Source organism: Colius striatus, chromosome 1 (genome assembly GCF_028858725.1).
Source record: "Colius striatus isolate bColStr4 chromosome 1, bColStr4.1.hap1, whole genome shotgun sequence".
NCBI lineage: Eukaryota > Metazoa > Chordata > Aves > Coliiformes > Coliidae > Colius > Colius striatus.
Window position 1 is genome coordinate 14318431 of NC_084759.1, and position 21163 is coordinate 14339593.

General features: G+C 38.6%; 1 protein-coding gene across 2 annotated transcripts in view; it reads left to right on the plus strand.

Moving 5' to 3' along the window:
• Positions 1-21163, plus strand: part of DYNC2H1 (dynein cytoplasmic 2 heavy chain 1) — a 158126-nt gene that overhangs the window by 103427 nt on the left and 33536 nt on the right. For both annotated transcript variants that reach the window (XM_062020393.1, XM_062020394.1), the window contains exons 81-83: positions 201-412; positions 1909-2013; positions 12610-12726. In XM_062020393.1, coding sequence (XP_061876377.1) covers positions 201-412; positions 1909-2013; positions 12610-12726 — 434 coding nt within the window. The remainder of the gene's footprint in view (positions 1-200; positions 413-1908; positions 2014-12609; positions 12727-21163) is intronic.

A 21163-nucleotide genomic window follows, 5' to 3' on the forward strand; every position in this document is an offset into this window, starting at 1 on the left:
GTGTTTATTTTATCAATAACAAATATTTACAGACTCACTGAAGTTTCTGCAACTTTTCCTATGTGGTAATATAGAAGCAAACCAATTGGAAAATAATTATTTTATATGATTTGTTTCTTTCTTACTGAAGAACTGCAATAAAAAGATTAAAAGCTTATAATGTAATGCTATCCCTAATAAATAAATTAATTAATTTATAGGTTCAAAAGAATTTCAGTGGGAGGTTGTGCATGGCTTGTTTGAAAATGCCATTTATGGAGGCCGTATAGACAATTACTTCGATATGAGGGTTCTTCGATCCTACTTGGAGCAGCTTTTCAATTCACAAGTCATTGGTAGTTTAAATGTGAGAGGCAAGAAGAAGACTAGTTTTCCATACTCGATCTCTTTACCGAATTCCTGCAGTATTTTGGTAGGTAAACATCTTCCATTACCAAATACGGAAACTAAAATAAATGTTATTTTCAAGAATTATTCTTGGAAATAATTCCACAAGGAAAACTAAATTTACAATCCAGAGGATTTATTTAAGACTACTTTTGTGTGCAACATTAATTCTTAAATTTTTAGAACTATTCTGTTCAGTTGGTCCCTTCTTTAATGATATCTAATTGGACTCAGGTGCAGAGTGGCATAGCTAAGATCAGAGTTAAAGAAATTAGGTCAATTTGTGACAAAGAAGATTATTAAGTTATTATATAACTAAGTATATTAACCTAATAACAGTTTTGTACAGACTGCTAAACATTCTTATAACTTCTAAATGAAATAGAAAAATCTAAATATATCTTCTTATTTACAAAATATATCAATGTTCTGGCATAGTCTGCTAACATGCCGTGGATATATAACATTCTATTTGGAGATAAATATGGATTCTGATTCTCCTTTAAAAATCCTGTAGTGTAAACAAGAGGGAATTCAGCACAGATTGAAGAACTCACCTCTGTGCATAGTTTGTTTGAAAATGCAATTTATTTGTAGTGATATGATTATTCATGAGAAAGTTTGTACTTTCATATCTTAAATATTATTCTGCAAGTAGTTTTGATTAGTGAAACACTAATAATAAAGCTAAGTTTGATAACTTATTTGGAATAATATCACTTACTAAATAGTGCCTCCTCAGTGTTTGGTCTGCTACTGTTGTTCTCTCTGAGGTGAGATTCCAAGTCAGAATAAATTGAGCACATCTAGGACATGCTTCTGCAAGTAAGGGACAAACTGCAACTGATACAATGCAGTAGTGTGCAGACAGACTTTAAAATAGTAAATATTTTTGCCTTCAAAACCATATTAAAAGAGACATACAGCACTCTTAGTCTACCTTAGTTTTCAAGGCCTCTTTCTGTTTTGTACAAGAGCAGCCTCAATCTCTGTACACAGTAACCACTATTGATGCTATTCTGCATATCTAGTGATCGTAGAAACATACTTTTACCTAAACAATATCTCTTTCTTTGAGTGATTATATTTTAAAGGATTTGAATAGAAGTGAGTGCTCTGCATTTTATAAATACATATTGTTCTCTATTATTCAAATTCCAAATAATGAAATTTTTCTGTTTAATTTACATTGTTATGATTTTTACTTTTAAGTTTTCAACAGAAGTATTGTAACCACTTTTCAGAGACAGTTTTAGCATATTTTTATTTTCGGTTGATAGTATCCCTGTAATCAGAACTGCTTTATGCTCTTTTAAAATGTAAACACTATATAAAAAGAAGGTATTCTTAAGTAAAATTAATACATTTATAAATGAGATTACCAAGATATGTCATATTTTACGTACCTATTTTAATATTGATCTTACGCAGTGCGCTTAATGAAATTCTTTTCAGCATATACTGTTTCATGAGCTGAACAAAAAGTTCCTCAGGTATGTTTATTCTTTTATTGTAATGCAGGATTATCGTAATATTATTGAAAGCCTTCCAGAAGATGATAAACCTGACTTTTTTGGCCTGCCTGCTAATATTGCTCGTTCATCCCAGCGTATGATCAGTTCACAGGTAAATTAATTTTCATTAGCTTCTGAATCTTTTCTGTGTCAGTATAAGGTAGAAAACCCAACTACCTGTTCATAAATAGGAATTTTCATAGTAAAGTCAGAGTAAATGGACGTGTTTTTTTAATATATTGACTTTTATCTGTAGAATATTTGTATATAATGCCAATTATCTTTAGTTACAGTAATACTTGTTCAGGATTTAAATAAACAAAGAATTATTGAGAAAGTTTACAATAATGTAATTCAGTTCATGTTTAAGAGTATCCATGTATGTATGTAGTTTCACTAGTTCTGTTACACTGTTAATATAACTTCTGTCAATGGGATAGTTCTTATAGCTACTGTTCACTGCAAGCTGAGGTTTTAGTTTTAGTCACCAGATTAAGTCATAGAATCTTAGACTCCCAGGTGTGAAGGGGCCTCAACGTGCTTTTGGTCCAACCTTTCTTGACAAAATCGCTTGAAATTTTCCTATAATTCAAATTCCCTATCATTGCTATTTTTTTTAAGAAAAAATATTTAATTATTTGCTCACACTCACCTAAAAAGGACTCCAGGCAGAAATTTCTTGTGGGTGTAAGACCTTTGATTCATTGAAGGAAAAAAAAAAAAAAGCCTTTGGACATTGCATTTGTTGAATATGAAATATAGTACTGGTAAATGTGTTTAAATATATCTGTTCACTTAGCTCTATAGCTGTGTTGGCAAATTATTTGTTCTATTATTAGAACATGAAACAATAAACCTATATGAAGACAAACCTGTAGGATGAGGGTGCATGGGCTAATACACTGAGCTCAAGAACTCCTTTACTACAAAGCCAAAATAGGCACCAAGCTCTGGTTTTGTCTTACAATCTTTTTTTACATAAACATCACCTTCAAATGCTTTTGTTTCTGTCAGATACACTGTAGGCTACTGCTTAGTTTATTTATTTCAGCTATTCTTACATAACTTTTTAAGAGCTGCAGTTGTTAAAAATGCTAGTATTTGAAAATAGGTCCTTAGTTATCCTCCACAAAATCAGAATGAATTCAGAGTTCCTGTGTTAAGGGAAATAGGTAATGAACACATTTACATACAGACTCACACGCTACTGAATTAGTTTGTTATAGCATTAATACTATCTATAGATTATAATCTTGAATTTATGAGACTGTTGTAGTTAATATTCTGTGAGATGCTGCTTCGTCATATGAGACATTTCCTCATCCTTCCAATAATAGCTTTTGGTACTTTTAGTTTTAGGCAATTTAAGTAACACAGATAGGAGATTTTTCTTAAATTGTTTCTGCTTTACTATGATTCCTACTCCTATTCAATTTCTGACACTTTGGCAGCTGTCTTAGATCCATAAGTGATGCCATGTTTCACAATCTGAAGTTGAGTGATTGCCTTCTAACAGGCATGTTTCTCATAAATCCGTTACCAAGCAAAAGCAGAGAAAAGCTAAAAGAATAAAAAAAGGAGAAAGAAGTTGCTACCAGATCGGTTGCCGTGTCACTAGCACCAAAAAGGGGAAATTTCATATTATATCTATGGCTTCACTGATCCTGTGCTAAGTATAGGGTATATCCTCTTCAGGCTGGATATGAGGAGGAATTTCTTTACTGAAGGGGTTGTCAGGCATTGGAATGGGCTGCCCAGGGAGGTGATGGAGTCACCATCTCTGGAGGTGTTTAAGAGATGAGTGGATGTTGCACTTAGGGAAATGGTCTAGTGGTTGATAGGGCTGGGAAAAAGGCTGGACTTGATCTTAAAAGTCTTACAGCTGAAACGATTCTATGATAACTTATGTCTGCTTTCTCATATAATTTCTCATAAATTAGTTATTATAATTTCTCAGTCTGTATTTTTACTAACGTCTTCCTTATGCATAGATGCACAGAAATGTATCATCTACACCATTAAACTCAGGATTAGTTTTATACATACTTTCAAGTCACTTTTTTAAACCAATTGATAGCAACTTCAACATTAGTCATATATTTAAGCTTAGAGATTCTAAATAATCATTCAGATATACATTGGTTTTAAGTGTAAATGTTATTAACAATCCTTTATCAGTTCAAAATCTTTTGAAACAGGTAACATTATAACCTATTCTATTATCACAGAATCATAGAATCATGGAATGGCATCATTCTATGATGCTTCCAATGGGGTTGGAAGGGACCTTTGGAGATCATCTAGTCCATCCCCCTGCAGAAGCAGGTCCACCTAGATCAGGTCACACAGCAACGCGTCCAGGTGCGTTTTGAAAACCTCCAGAGAAGGAGCCTCCACACCTTCCCTCAGCAGCCTGTTCTAGTGTCACTCTTACAGTGAAATACTTTTTCCTTATGTTTAAATGGAACTTTTTGTGTTCCAGCTTCATCCCATTACCCCTTGTCCTGTCACTGGATACAACAGTAAAAAGTGATACCCCAACCTCCTGACATCCACCATTTAGGTATTAGCAAATGTTAATGAGATCCCCCCTCAGTCTCCTCTTCTCCAGACTAAACAGCCCCAGTTTCCACAGCCTTTCCTCATAAGGAAGATCAGAGAATCTTAAGGGTTGGAAGGGATCTTGAAAGATCATCTAGTCCAAACCCCCTGCATGATGCTCCAGTCCCTTGATCATTTTGGTGGCCCTGCACTGGACTCTCTCCAGCACTTTCCTGTCCCTCTTGAGCTGAGGAGCCCAGAACTGGACACAAGATTCCAGAGGAGGCCTCATCAGGGCAGAGTAGAGAGGGAGAAGAACCTCTCTTGACTTGCTGGCCACACTCTTCTTGATGCATCCCAGGATGCCATTGGTCTTCTTGGCCACGAGGGCACATTGCTGGCTCATATTTAGCTTATTATCAATCAGGACTCACAGGTCTTTCTCTGCAGAGCTGCTCTCCAGCAGGTCAGTCCTCAGCCTGTACTGGTGCAGGGGGTTGTTTTTCTCCAGATGCAGGACTCTGCACTTGTCCTTGTTGAACCTCATTAAGTTCCTCTCTGCCCAATTCTCAAGCCAGTTGAGATCCCATTGAATGGCAGCACAGCCTTCTGGGGAATCAGCCAGTCCTCCCAGTTTGGTGTCATCAGCCAACTTGCTGAGGGTACACTCTGTCCCCTCATCCAGGTCGTTGATGAAGATGTTGAACAAGACTGGCCCCAGAACCGATCCCTGAGGAACTCCACTGGCCACAGGCCTCCAACTCAATTCTGTGCCATTGACCACCACCCTCTGGGCTCTGTCATTCAGCCAGCTCTTGATCCACCTCACTGTCCACTCATTCAAGCCACACTGCTTGAGCTTTCTGATGAGGATGTTATGGGAGACAGTGTCAAAAGATTTTGCGAAGTCAAGGTAGATGACATCTGCTGCTCTCCCCTCATCTAGCCAACCGGTTATGCACTCATAGAAGGATATCAGCTTGGTCAAACAGGATTTCCCCTTGGTGAAGCCATGTTGACTCCCCTAAATGCTGTGAGATGAAAAAATGATTTTATTAATAAGTAAACAGATTTGTTGTGTTTTGGGTATTTTTGTTTTTTTTTTTTTTTTTTTTCTGCCAGGGCATCTCGAATTTCATTTGTTTGCTATCAGTTTTATTTTATTCAACTGCTGAAAAAAGTTGATGGTTCCCAGAACTAGTTGAGCATCCTTACGCAAGGCCATTATTCTCATTAATGGAAGACAGTATCCTTGTGAGACTGACTCGTTACATGCCCAATGACAGAAACTTTTCAAGAGTGCAATTTGAGATTAAGACAAATTTTAAAAAAGGTAGTTAAAAATATAAAAGGTCATCTTAAGTTAAAAATTAATACCTGAGAAACAGAAGGAAAGCCATGCACACCAATATAAGCTGTCATGAAAGGATTAGAATCCTGAGTACAAAGTTTTTTTGGATCATGTATTTGTAGAAATGCTGGTTACAAGGAACCTCTGGAGTTTATGTAGTCCAATGTGCTTCTCAAAGGGGAACTGTTGCCAACACTGTCTATGTAGCTTTATTTGTGTGCACTATGTACCATCATCCAAGTTGCAATCACGTTTCAAGTCTATAGTTGGAAGTATGTGTTCAGTGGTTATTACCAAGTCAGCTAAAGCCAAGTCAGGGTGAATGTGTCCACCCAATATTATGGTCATAAATCCAACTGCAGTGTTTCTACTGTATATAGAACAGTGGGGATGTGGTGTGTGGTTATTTTTCAAGGTGCAATTGGAATATAATGATAGCTGTAACTTCTTGTGTGTTCATCAACAGACTAAATTATCTCTTTCAAAATCTAACTTGACAGGACGATGAGCACTGCCACCTAATTTTATATCTGCTGCTCCTCTATAATTCTAATTACACATAGAGTAATATGGATATAATTATTGAAAAATGTGCAATTAAAGTGATAAAACTTTTAGTGTTATTGCTATAGATGTCAGGATGAACATAAATCTATTTTCTTAAAATAATTTAACATTTATATAACCCTTATGTCAGCTGTGCAGAGCATATAATTACTGACATTTACCAAATGCACCTCACATCACAAATACATGACTAACAGGATTTAGCAGAAACTGATGAGTAATGCTAAACTGTATGTATTATTACCCTCCATTTGAGCAATCTGAGTACTTAACAAGAATTTTTGAAATATGAGGAGTATTTTGTATATACCTGTGGTGCTGCATGAACACGTGTTGTGCTAGATGATGGAGTGAAAGCCACAGTACTCTGCTGTAATAAAAACCACATCTCTTTATCATTGCAGTGAATCAATGCAGTACTTCAAGTAGCCTTATTAATTCCCATAGGACTGACACTATGTGTATGAGAATAAATGGGTGCTCTGCATATGAGCAGTTTTTTGTCTTCTGCAATTTTCAAATTTTCTTAAATTTTGTAAGGGTGTGTAATTAGCTAAGGCCACTTCGTCTGGCCTTCTTTATATCATCATATTCTCCAGATACTGTGTATCCTGGGGACCTCTACAAAGTAAGCTCCTTAGCTGTTCTTTGGAAGAAGGTGCAATTAAAATGCTGGCTGTGTCAGTAGTGGACTTGTGCTGTCCATCTTCAGCATCCTGGTGCTTTTGTTTCCTCTTCCACTGAATGTCTGTTATACAGAAGATCTTCTTGATGTTAAAGCTATATAATCCTCTTCTATATAAAGCAAGATATGGTTGATGTCTGTGTCTTTCCCTTGTTTGCTTTGTATTTTGATTAAGAAGTCATATATCTCAGTATTGAGCCCAGTGCTACCTCACATCCTTATTGAGTGAAGGTGCAACTTTGAAATTGCCTTAAGGGAACAACAAATGAGCAACCCTAGACCTACACTGTTTCTTACTCATGCAGTATGAATGAACACCATTGAAGTACCTTCATCCTAACAACCTCCATGGACCCTATTCTTGCAGAGAGGGCAAAGGACACAGAGAGACGAAAGAGAGGCTTCACTGACAGCTCAGTCTTAGATTACTTTCACAGTGGGTAGCTGCAGCCAAACTACGAGTAACATTATGGAAACATGTCGTTCTATCAGAAGACATACAAAACGCAAGTCCATTCCCTCTCTTGACACAATGAAGACAGTTGTATTGCACTGAATTTACCAAAGTGACTATGCTATAACTTCATATTTCAGTTTGAACTGTAAAGTCTCATAAGGATATATTGTTTCATGCAGAGAAATGAAACATCAGTGATTTCTATGCTAAGACTACATCCTTTTCAAACTGGTAGATGGCAGTAGAGTATCTGCTTTGACATTGTAGATTAACAGAGGAGTTTATTAGTATTGTTTATTAGCTTTACAAAACTAAAAATCCTTTTATCTCTTCCATAGTGTTGAAAATATAGCAGTTTTCTGACTAGTGTTTCTTTCTGTTTTGTGCTCTTAAAACAGTAATCATATTTTGTTAGAAATGATTGATCCTATGTTGTTTTTTAGATCAGTGACATAGAATTTCACAATATATTTTTCACTCTATTACTTTCTTCTTTTTCAAACTGTAGTACTGAGTGTGGTGTGATCTGTAACATAGGAAGCAATCAGTAGGGAAATGATTGTCCCTACAGTGGGCATCAGTGAGGCTGCACCTCAAATACTGTGTTCAGTTCTGGGCCCCTCGCTTCAAGGACACTGAGGTGCTGGAGTGTATCCAGAGATGGGCAAGGAAGCTGCTGAAGAGTCTGGAGAAGAAGTCTGAGGAGCAGCTGAGGGAACTGAGGTTGTTTAGCCTCGAGAAGAGGAGGGGAGACATGATCACTCTCTACAACACATTGAAAGGAGACTGTAGCAATGTAGGAGTCACTCTCTTCTCCCAAGTAACAAGGAGAAGACAAGAGAAAATGGGCTCAAGTTGCAGCAGGGGAGGTTTAGATTGGGCATTAAGAAAAACTTTTTCACTGAGAGGCTTTTTAAGCACTAGCAACGGCTGCCCAGAGAGGTGATGGAGTCACCATCCCTGGAGGTATTTAAAAGACGTGTAGATGTCATGCCTAGGGTCATAATTTAGCTGTGGGCTTGGCAGTGTTGGGATAACAGTTGGACTCAGTGAGGTATTTTCAATATTTTTCTCAGTGGGTTGGACTCTTAAAGGTATTTTCCCTCTAAATGGTTCTATAACTCTCTGAAATAAATGAGAGATACAAGCCTGTGTTTATTTGTTATTGTATTTGTGAAGTAACATTTTTTGCAATAGCTGTGAATTACTGGAAGCAACACTTTTTCCTCATCTTGTGTGTGAGTAAACAACAGAAATGGATTTTGTGTTCCTAGAAATCTGGTTTTATCTATGTTCCCAGGATGGAAAAGTTAAAATCTTGACATATCTTCATTTTTATTTTTCCATGAATTTTTACTTCAGTTTTCAGGTCAAACTTGACTTCCTCATAGTTCCATATGAAGCCACATTGGATATTCATTCATTGTCATTATTGCTTTTCGTTCTGTTCGTTATCTCTCTTAATTTCTCTAAATATGTAGATTTTTTACTGTAATGTGTTGATCAATGTCATAGTAGCATATATCTGGAGAAACCCATAAAGTATGCAATGGATTAACAAGCTGAGATGCACAATTAATGTAATAACTTGGAAAAGAAATATTGATATTTTAAGTTTGACTACTCTACCTTTGTTGATACATGGAATTTATAGTTTTCTGTGATGATAATGCAAAACCAAAAATACAGTGTATGAATTTTCCACCGAGAATGAAGAAAATATTCAGAAGCAGGTCCTGTATGCTGTACATAGTTATTAGATGCACTGTTAAGAAATGAATTACTCTATTGAATTTTTAATATAAATACTGTTATGATTAGTTGACCTTAAAAACATACGACTTCTACAAAGACTCATGGTTTTGAATATTCTCACCCCCTTTTAAACAGACCATTATTGGTGACAGCTTTTATATTTTGATTATCTTCCTTTGCATCCCACTCATGTTTTCAGTGATGATACTGTTTTCCTTGTTTACAATGGATATTTAGATATGTATTTGGGCTGAACTAGCACAACATATAAAAGTTTTTAGTGTGTAATGTATTAAAAGAATATATTGCAATTACAAAGATGAATGTTCAAATATCAGGTATTGTAAAAGTATTCTATTTTTGAGTACCCTGTATTATACAACTGTGATTAGATTTTCAGTTTCCTTACTATTTTAAGTACATACTTTCTTACCTTTCCAAACTAGAGTGCTAAGGATATGATTCAACAGACCTAGATATCTACATCTGTGCTAGTCACTTCTAGTCTGTCTTTGTGGTCATAGAAGTGTCATGTTTAAGGCACAAGTAATCTTATCCTAGAGTAAGTGTCTGAAGTTGATTATAAGTTGACCTGATGGTAACATATATATATAGTACAGTGAGAGAAGCCAAATTCATCCTGAGTTTTGAACTTAGGTTTCTGGGAAATGAAAATCCTAATTCTAATTTTCACAACATAACCCCACCTACCTGAGATAGTGATATAAGGAACTTTTCCTATGTACTCAATGGGAGGGCATTCCAAATGACAGATTAACCAATTTAAGATCTGTCTGTTGATTATTTGTGCTAATCTTTGTAATTTAGGTAAGCTTTAAGAGCCAAAGGGTAGGTCTAGTGAATTTGGGGTTGTCTGTTTTAAGTGACTAAAAGTTTTTTTGTCTCCTTAAATACAGATTCATATCATAGTCACTGTGTCAGTTGAATCAAGGTCTCTCCTTCTAAGGTATTCATCCAGTCTGCATACTCATTCCCATCCTGCTGCCTTACAGAACTGTTTTTGTTCTTCATATGGCTCTTAGGAATGTATTCCTGATACTCTTTCAAATCTGTTTTCCTTTCCAACTACAAACTTGTTTCTCTTGCCTGGAGGTGTGAACAGTTTTGTAGAGTGACTGCAAAGAGATCACATAACATAGGAGTCTTTTGTGATATGCCTAGTAATTTTAATAAAGAAATATATCCCACTCAGGATTTTATTCAGGTCATTCTCAATCTCAACACATTCTTTGTCCCAGTCTGTGCATTTGACTCTCTTGTTTTTACAGGATGTAACCTGAAACAAGAAAGTACTTTAAAATAATACAGTACTTAACATTTTCAATCCCCCATACTCACAAAGCAATCATATACACTTTTTTTGCAGCTTTATATATAAATATGGAAGCTTATATAAAGTACAGCATAATAAATTACCAGTTAAAATCTATATAAATGTTTTATTTCTTTGCAAATGATGGCAGGCAACTATCCAAAACCAATTTGTAGGTGCCAGAACTATAGCTAAAAGAATAATATCTGGAAGGCACAAATGTGTGCTTATAATCTGTATTGTTTGTCAGAACATTTTGCATGTTTGCAGAATGAAAAGAAAGAATAATAGGGATGATAAAGATACTGTGATCAAAACATTAATCAGTGAAAATGTGTTTTTGCTAAATGAAACAATCCTTTCTGCTATACACAGTAGCTGGAGCATACAAAGAATTTTTAAAGTTTAAGTTAAGAGAATGAGAGCATTCAATGGTATTTCCATACAAGAAGCCATACTGAGCAGTGGCTAATATTTTCTTTTCCTCCCTTTAGCTACCAGAAAACTTACAGAAATCCTTCTTGTAGGTTTCACATCCATTGCTATTTTCAAACCCAGCTGAGATTTGACTTTCCTCACTCCATCTCAACACAATTAGTAGTGTCTTTATATCGCTGCTGAGCAGTCCATTCCTGCTCACTTCTGAGGGTTACCTTTTCACGTTGGAGATCACTAGCTTCCTTTTTGTCCATGTTGATCTTCTGTTGTGCTTGTCCTTTGTCTTGCTTATCTTCTTGCACATCAGAAAAGGCTGTTCTCTTGCTTTGAGGGATTTGTTCTTGAAGATTAACCAACTCTCCTGGCTGCCTTTGCCCTCCAGGGCAGTTGCCCCTTGGATCCTGCCAAGCAGATCCCTGAATAAGCTAAAATCTACTTTCCAGAGGTCCAGGGTTATGAATCTACTACTTGCCCTGCTCTTCTCTCAGGATTTTAAACTCCACAATCTCCACAGCCAAGGCTGCCCTCGACCTTCACATCTTCTACTAGTTCTTCATTGTCTACCATGTCACTGCACATGTTAGAAGGCAAAACCCAACAGAAGTAACTTGTCTTCTTGCCTCATTCTGTCTAATAAAAGCGATCCTGTCCTGCTGTACAATTAAGAATTTTTTATTTTTGAGTATCTTTGAAGTCAAGCAAAAGGGGATAGAATAAGTTGCTCTCTAATATGACTTGCAGAAAATACACTCTGAAAAATAATGCAAATTTAGCTAAAATACCAGGGGTTATATGTGCAGTTTAAGGAATAGACTGTACTATCACTGAAAAATTTGAATTCAGTATTCTTCCTTTATAATTTTATACATAAAGTTATGTACATCTATATATGTATAAATATATGCATCTATTTGGTCAGTTTGTGTGGAGTTACCAGAGTAAGTAGCAGTAAAATGCAGTTGTAGCTGATGAACTGGAAGGTCTCCTGCTTTCTGAAAGTTTCGCAGTTATCCTTTTAATTACTTGCTTGATTTCTTTAAAGTAATAAATATACATTTAAATCGTTTGAGGTTATACACATAAGTACGAAAGAAATGCATGGGAGATCAGAATGAATTGATTATAATTGTCTTGGGGTTGTGATGCCTGATAGGTACTATATGTATTTAGTAACATAGTCTGGTTTTTTAATTTATCTTTTTTAAATTACAGATGGAGCCTTCTTAAAGGCAGAGCTTGAGTTTTATCTGCAGATTTTCTGGAAAAGAGGCTTTTAAATTAGTTATACACCTCATTAGTTTTTAAATTATAGTTGAGCAAAAACAATTACTATGATAAGAAAAATATGGATTTGTTTGTTTGGTTTGGGCTTAATATGAGTGAGACTCAAGTATGTTTATATTTGGATAAATAAGTATGGATATATATGTTTGTATTTTTAATAGATCATGATTAGTATTTAAGTATGCAGAAGAGTTTAGTCCGTAGATAAATCAGAGAGTATTTGCCATTTTGCTGCATTTTTGTGCTAAAAGAAGTTTGTTAAACCTTCAAGATTTCATTTGTATTCTCTTCACTTAGGTCATTTCACAGCTTCGGATCCTGAGCAGGTCAGTAACTGCTGGCAGCAAATTTGACAGAGAAATATGGTCTACTGAACTTTCTCCTGTTCTCAACCTATGGAAGAAACTTAATCAGGTAGGCAAGTAGCCAATTTTAAAAGACACCTTTATTTTTTTTTTCCCCAGTAACTACAGTGAAAGTAATATCTAACAAATTATCTTGAATATTGAAACAAAACAAGTGAAATTAAATGCATTTGAGGTGGCAAGGACAAAGTGATGTGTATTTAATTAGCTAAGAAGTCTGTATATGGGAAAAGGAGTTATCATTTTTAATCTACGTACGGAGGTGAGACCATACTCACGAGACATGAGTCTAACATCTTGCATGTTTCCAAGATCACCAATATATTTTAGATTTTAATTTAATCTGTTAATTTCTCTGTTATTCACAAGGCAATGTTTAATGACTTCATAGAATCATGGAATGGTAGGGGTTGGAAGGGACCTTTAGAGATCATCTAGTCCAACCCCCAAAATATTAAATTAAGTTTTTCCTGTATATTATTGAAACATAGTATTAGCTTTAAAGTTGAGGTTCATTAAAATCCTTCATTAAAAGGATTCATTAAATTGAAATTCATTTAAATACACTGCTTGAAATATCCAGTATCACTTCCTTTTTATGTCTTTGTTGTTTAGGGTTTGTTCATTTTGGTGGAGTTTTTTTATATACATTGTAAAGCTTGATTTCTAACCACTGAATTATTTTTATGGGTAGCTGTTAAGCTGTAAGGTGTGCAAATTTTCTTTGAAATGCAAATACTACACACACTTGGGAAGGATTCCTCTCCCCTCATGCCAGGTTCCTACCTAGACATTTGGCCATTATTTTTCTCCTCCACAAAAAGTAATAGATCACAGACATCATGGCCTAAAATATGTTATGTACACAACACTGGAATGAGAAAAGCCTTTCCCTTACTCCAATAACCACATGCAAAGAAGTAACATGAGGTGCACATTAGAGTTTGCCATTACATTTTGAAATCTCTCATTAAAGTCTCATTTAGTACATGCCAATTGTATGATACATTATGTTTTTGTCAAAATAATCTTTTGGCACTACATAACTTCATGTTGAAATCTATGGGCTCTAAAGATGGACTGCTGTTATCCAGGCCTGTGATCCTGTAAGAAAAAGCAGTGTATTTCAATGTAACACCTTCTTTTATATCATACTGACTAGAATTAAAGGTACTTTGAGGCCTGCAGACCTCCTTTGCAAAAGCTTAGAAGAAACCATTGCATATATGTATACATTTATAATCAGAAAAGTAAAGATTTTGGTTGTAGTGTTTGGAGGACTGATAAATGAGTCCAGTTTTAAACAGGAAACCAAAACTTCACTACATTAATACTCATTAATGGCACACATTGCTAATGGCTAGTTTTTTATCATTAGTACTGCACATTCAAAGTACTTGTTTTTTAAAACTTGTGTCATAAATTAGCTGTCACTACGCAGTACCATGAAGCTAAAGCTACATAGTCACTGCTGATGGCTATGGTCCTTCTTGGTCATCCAGATGGAGATAATCAAGCCTGAGACCTCTTTGGCAAGGGAAGCTGGACCTGACACAGGTTTTATCTTTCTCCTCTACTGCTGCCCTCAAATCTGAAATCCCCTTTCATATGAATTTTCAGCCCTTTACATCTGTTCCTGAACTCCAGGCTGAGTGATGCTTAAATAGGGTTATTTTCCAGGCTGTAGCAGATACCTTATTGTGTCACTTGGCTGGTTTTTGTTCCTGCCTCATCGTATCTTCTTGTCTTGAAGCAAAAGCAGTCTAAACAGATCTTAATGTTACCCTTCCTCAGTGACCAGTAGGTGACCATCAACTTATTATTCATAGTTTTTGGGCCTCTAATTTCAATCTGTGCCCAAACTTTCAAGACCTTTACTGTTATCCCATGCTTCAATTTTGTGTTGTAACAGGAGACACCTGGTACTGAATTCCACTTCAGACAGCAAGCCTCTTAGCAAGTTGGTAACAACTCTGGAAGGCCAATACTGGGGCCTTGCTCAGTTAGCATGAGACTCAGTTACAGTGGCTTGTTTCTACCAAGGGCAATATTTTTATCACAGGACCATTGTGTATGAAAAATTTCTATATTGTTTGCTATGCTTACTGTATTGTGCTTGAGTTCAAAAAAAGCTTATATTAGTTAAATCTTGTACTTGGTGTGCAGTCCTTCTGTGGATGCAGGAGGCTTCTGGTTTAGCTACAAAACCAGTTTGTTCACTAAGGACTGTCATCAGCCTGACTGATTTATAATGTCTGGGTAATCTTTGGCTAATCCCTTGCCACTAACCATCCTGCCATTCTTCAGTTTCCTGTCCTTGGGGCTTGTGTGCTTCAGAGAACTGAGCAGCTAGTTTCTGTCTGACTTATGGATTTATTGTCTTGAAATAGACCTTTAACCACTCTGTATCTGAGAACTTTCTTTAGAGATGTAAAATACTCTCTTTGATTGATGCTATCATAATGGCTCAAATTTATTTATGCAGTAATGGACACAGAATATGCACCAAAATAACTTTCCAGATATAAAAAAGTGAAATCGGTAAAATGAGCTGTTCCTGAAGTCTGTAAAAAATGTTCCCTGCTCAATTTTGGAAGCATTTATGTTAGCTGCAGTCCTTTATTATAGAATCACACAGTCATAGAATGTTTGGGTTGGAAAGGATCTTAAAGATCTAGCCCAACCCTCCTGCTATGAGCAGGGACATCTTTCACTAGGTCAGGTTGCTGAAAGCCCATCCCAGGGATGGGATATGCACAACCTCTCTGAGCAACCTGTTCCAGTCTTTCACCACCTTCACTGTAAACAATATCTTCCTTATATCCAGTCTACCATATTTCAGTTTAAAACCATTGCCCCTGGTCTTGTCACTTCAGGCCTTGGTAAAAAGTATTTTTTGGTCTTTCTTATAAGCTCCTTTACATATTGAAAGGCTGCAATAAAGTCTCTCCAGAACCTTCTCCAGGCTGAGCAATCCTAACTCTCCTTTCTTTATAGGAGAGGTGATCCAGCTCTCCCGTCATTTTTGTGACCCTCCTCTGGGGCATCTAGGATACAGCACTGCAGGTTGGGTCTCATGAGAGTGGAGCAGAATCACCTTCCTTGGCCTCCTTTAAACACATCTTTTTATGCAGTCTAGGATACAGCTTTCTGGGCTGCAAATGCACATTGTCAGTTCATGTCCAATTTTTCACTCACTGCCATCCCCAAGTCCTTCTCAGCAGGGCTGCTCTCAATCTCTTCAGCCTGTGTTGATGCTGGGGATTGCCCTGATCAGGTGCAGGACCTTGCAGTTGCCCTTGTTGAACCTCATGAAGTTGTTGTTATTATTAGTATCTTATCTATTGGATACAGACAGGAGTAAAGTCAAGGCAGATGGAGTAGAGGCTGACAATACCTTCAATTTTATTTAGAAGCAGCAAATATTAGGAGTTTTTTACCTGTCAGTGTGCTTATCACTAAGGATAGTTGGAAATAATGATTGAATATTTGTTTCAAAGTACTGGAATTCAGTGAATGTCCAGTACAGTTCTGAATTGAATCTAGTTTATTTATAAATTCAAAGCTGGTTTTAGAATCAGCTACTTTTTATTCCAGAGGCAAAAACACTCAGAAACTTGTTAATATGTCGACAAAGTATATTTTTAAACATTTTTATTCCAGTACTATGTAAATCAAGGATTAACTCAAAAAGGATTATCTTACAAGTACCTTGAAAATAGTTATTGTATACCTAAGTGCTCGTTATTCTGAAGCATAATGAAATTTACTGCTTGACATAGGTTTGTCCTGTAGAATTTATACTGGAATAATTGATCATAGTCTAGGAGTGTGGACATATTTTTATCTTTACACTCTCAATACCAGATGGTGATCACTTTTATATTCTATAATCTAGTGTCTAAATTCAGATAAAATAATTGACAGCATTTGACTAGATATTTCTGTGGACTAAGCAGCAGTGTTCAGTATTAGAAAAAAATCAGTCTAATTAATGTAGAGTGTATAATATAGCTAAATTGTCAGCATGTCTATAGAATTTATGTAGCCAGTAAATTTCAGTAATCAGTGATAAACCAAAAAATTTTACCTACTATTAACCAGCACTTCACAAATCTGTAAAGAGACCATTGAACTTCTTAAGGAGAGGCCCCCTGTATAATCATACCACATTAAAGTGTGTAAAATAATATTTGTGTTTTTTCATAAGTGCAAATTGTGATCTCTCAATCAATAGCATTGAATGCAGCTAACAGAAACAGCAAATACATGCAGCAGTTGGCAAGGCAGTTTGTGCTGTCAACTTCATAGATGACCAACAACTTTGCTCAGCAAAGGGTACACTTTCTAAGCAATGGTAGTAATATGCCACAGGACATGGTCTCCATGTGCTATTAGAGCCATGAACCCTCTTAAAATGAGGATGGACCCTCCATAAGGAGATGTAACTCTGAAGATCTCGAGCAGCAGGGAGTGCCTGGTGCCTCTTCCTGAGGCTTGGGAGGCAAGAGGTGGTCTTTTAACCTGCAGGAGATGTGTGCTTATTGAGGCTCTACATCATCAAATTAAGGAGCTGTTAGAGGAGGTCAGATGACTTTGCAGCATCTGAAATGAGACAAATCTTTTCTGAGAGACTGAAGCTTGAAAAGCCAAGCTCCCAGCTTTCTTGAAGGTGTTACAGGCAGAGTCTGTGTCTATTAGGATAGCAAATGGTCCTGATTCAGGTCCATCTAGGAACAAAGAACCACAGTAAGCCATAAGTACCAAGGAATACCCTAAGGACAAGGAGGATTCTTCTGGTTTAGCAAGGAGCAGCTTTTGGCTTAGTAACAGGGGGAGCAGGTTGCAGTGAAGACCCGGTAAAGAGTTTGCGGACTCTGCCCCGGCTCCTGGGTTCACACCCACCTCCGGCCCGGCTGGGCCAATCTGGCGCCTCTGCGATCACTATTTAGGGGACGGGAATTTGGAATGCGAGGCAGGAGGTGTAAGAGTGATACAAGATGGAGGCGACCACGCGGACCCTTCAGCCAGAGAAGGAGGAAGGAAGGAGGAGCAGTAGACCAGAGACCCCTCTGCAAGCCGTGGCGAGAATGCAAGCTGTGCCCCTGCAACCTATGGAGATCCATGGCAGGACCGAGAGTTACCAGCAGCTCCATGTGAGTGAGCCCGGACGGGCGAGGGACTGTGTGGGGAGACGGCCATGGCCCAGGCCGTGTTGGAGAGCCTGCACGTCGCAGAGCAGCCCCACACGAGACGCAGAGAGGAGCTGCTGCCTTTGGAATAAGTGCGCGTCGGAGCAGCCCGTGCAGGGCTGCCATGCTTGTGAGTTACCCCACGGACTTGCAGGGAGGACTGGTGTGGAGTTCACCCGTCCTGAGGAGGGACAAACGGCAGAAGCTATCGGGAACAGACTAACTGAAACCCCCACTGCCTGCCCCCCCGAACCGTTCAGGAGGGGACAGGGTAAAAACACCGGGATCAGGGCTCTGAGCCCGGGAAGAGGGGAGGTGTGGCAAGAAGGTGTTCTTAAAAAGGCTGGTTGGACTCTTCATTGATGTATTACTCTGTGTTGTTTCATTTTGGTTATGTTCTGGGTTTTTGGGGGTATGTTTTAGTTGATGTTGCATTAAATTGTTTCTCTGTTTTCTTCCCCAAACCGAGTGGCCTGGTCTGTTTTGTCCTGAACCTTAAGCGGCAATTAAGCTCTCCCTGCCCTTGAGCAATTCTCAGCCACTTCGGTACTCGAAGTGGTCTTTGTTCCCTGATGGGCCTAAACTAGGACAAGGATTCAATTGCCACTTATGATCCCAGGCAAAACAGACAAGACTACGCAACTTGGGGAAGAAAACAGAAATTAATTTAAAAAAACCCAGGAAACACCAAAATACAACAAACAGAAAATGACACAGAGTGATGCAGTGATGAAGAGCACAACCAGCCCTTTAAGACCACCTTCTCCCCACTCCTCCCCTCTTCCCTGGCTCAGAGCCCTGATCCCGGTGTTTTTACCTCCTCCTCCGCTGAACGGCTCAGGGGGGCAGGGAGTGGGGGTTTCAGTCAGTCTATTCCTGATGGCTTCTGCCCTTTGTCTCTCCTCAGGACAGGTGGGCTCTGCACCAGTCCTCCCTGCACCTCTGTGGGGTACCTCACACACGGCAGCCCTGCACGGGCTGCTCCAATGTGAGTTCATCCCAAAGGCTGCAGCTCCTCTTTGCCTCTCGTGTGGGGCTGCTCTGCGGCCCGCAGGCTCTCCAGCACGGCCTGTGCCATGGCCGCCTCCTCACACAGTCCCTCGTCTGTCTGGGTGCACTCACAGGGAGCTGCTGGTGGCTCTCAGTCCTGCCATGGCCCTCCATGGGTTGCAGGGGCACAGCCTGTGTTCTCACCACAGGTTGCAGAGGGATCTCTGGTCTGGTGCCCCTCCTTCCTTCCTCCTTCTCTGACTGTAGGGTCTGCATGGTCACCTCCATCTTGTACCACTTCTCCAGCTCCTCTCCCAGCTCAGATTTCCCTTCTTAAATAGTGATGGCAGAGGTGCCAGATTGGCCTGGCCAGGCTGGAGGTGCGTCTAACTCAGAACTGGGGGATGTTTTGAGAATTACTTATTGGCACCAGCACTACAGTTCCCTCCCCCTGTTACCAGGCAAAAAGCAGCTCCACACAAACCCATAATAAAAGTGAAGACTTACAGGAGGCAATGTCTGGAAGCTTGTGATTTATGGCAGCATGAGTCCTTCTGCTCCATCTCAAGATTTGCACTTGTAGTACAGATTTGGTGTGCCCATAGCTTGCAAGAGGCTGGGAGCTCTGTGCTTTGAAGCTCTCACACCAACTGCACTAAGAAATAGCAGTGGGCAACTCCCTGCTGTGGGGAGAAAGGCACTCCCATTTTCTGACCTGATCTGTTTTCCAGATCTATGCTACTTGCCAGAGGCTCAGATTTGGGACATTGTAGAAAGACTGCCCTGGGTTTTATGACCGTGAAACACTTTTTGAGGATTGGCGATTTCCTGCTCGAAGGAGAAAGGGTCCACCTGACTAAGCCAACAGGCTGGCCAGCTTGGTGAGGAGACTTTTAAGATAGAAATAGCAAGGGAGAGAGAGGATGGCCAAAAATTATGTGAGGGAGTAGTTGACCAGGTTTGCAGGCAAAGTATGTCTGTCAACATGATGATGATCATCATCAACAAAACAGAGCTGAAGAGGGAGTCCATCTAAAGTATGTCCATATAAACAAGGAAGTGCCAACCTGACAGAATTACGAGGAAGGCTCTAATACCCTTTCTGGAAAGTCACCTTGAATGAGTGCCTCTCTGATATACCTGTACACTAATGGCTGCAGCATGGAAAACAAAGGAGAGGAATTAGAGTTCTGCATGCAATTGCAAAACATGGGGTCTCATGGGGTCAGAGAGACATGATGAGATAGTTCACACATCTGTAGTGCTGCCATGGATGGCTATAGGTTCTCTCAGAAGGGAAAGTGCCATTTATGTGGGAAAACAGTGGGAATGTATGGAGCCCTATGCAGAGTTTTTCCAACATGCCAACTGAGAGTTTTTTAATTAGGATTAGAAGTTAGCATTGCGATAGGTGTCTACCATGGTCCACCTGATCAGAAAGAAGTAGATGAGACTTTTTTTCACCCTCCTGGTACAAGCCTGGTCTTTGTAAGAGAGTTTGCCCACACTGATACTTGCTGGAAGGACAGTGTAGCAGGATAGAAGCAGTCCTGGAGATTTCCATAGTAAATTGACAACAAATTTCAGACCCCAATGGTGAAGGAACTAGTAAAGGGAAAGTACTGCCCAGGATGTGGCTGGGCATCACCTACTGATAAAAAGTGGAAAATAAATATTTGGTTTTGCTTTGCTGCCTCATGCAACCTTTATGGTTTTTGTTTGTTAGGGCTTTTTTCATTAAACTGCTTTTATCTTGACTAACAAGATTTTTCAACTTATTTTCTTCCCCTGCCCTGCTGAGAAGGGGTGATAGAGTGGCATAGTGGGCACCTGGTGCCCAACCAGGGTTAGCCCATCACAACTGGAAATGGCTGGGATGGAGCTGACTTTCCAGCCTGTAACTTAGAAACAGGTGTGCTGCTGTTAACCCATTAGAAGGGTAACCAAAAAGATTTCCATGTATATATCAGCAACAAAATCAACATTAGGAGAAGTGTAGGGTCGCAACTGAATGGAAATGAGGACTTGACCATAAAGGACAAGGAGAAAGTTGAAGTATTGAATGCCTTCTTTGCTTCTGTTTACTAGTAAGTCTGGCCCTCACCAATCCCATGTTCCCAAAAGCAGTGTGGAAGTCCAGAGCAATCAAAACTTACCCTTGTGGAAGAGAATCAAGTCAGAAAGTGTTCAGACAAACCAAATATAAACAAATCCTCAGGCCCTTATGGAATGTATCCATGACTGCTGAGATGCTGACTGCTGCTGTTGTTGTGAGAACACTCTCAGTTATCTTTGAAAGATCAA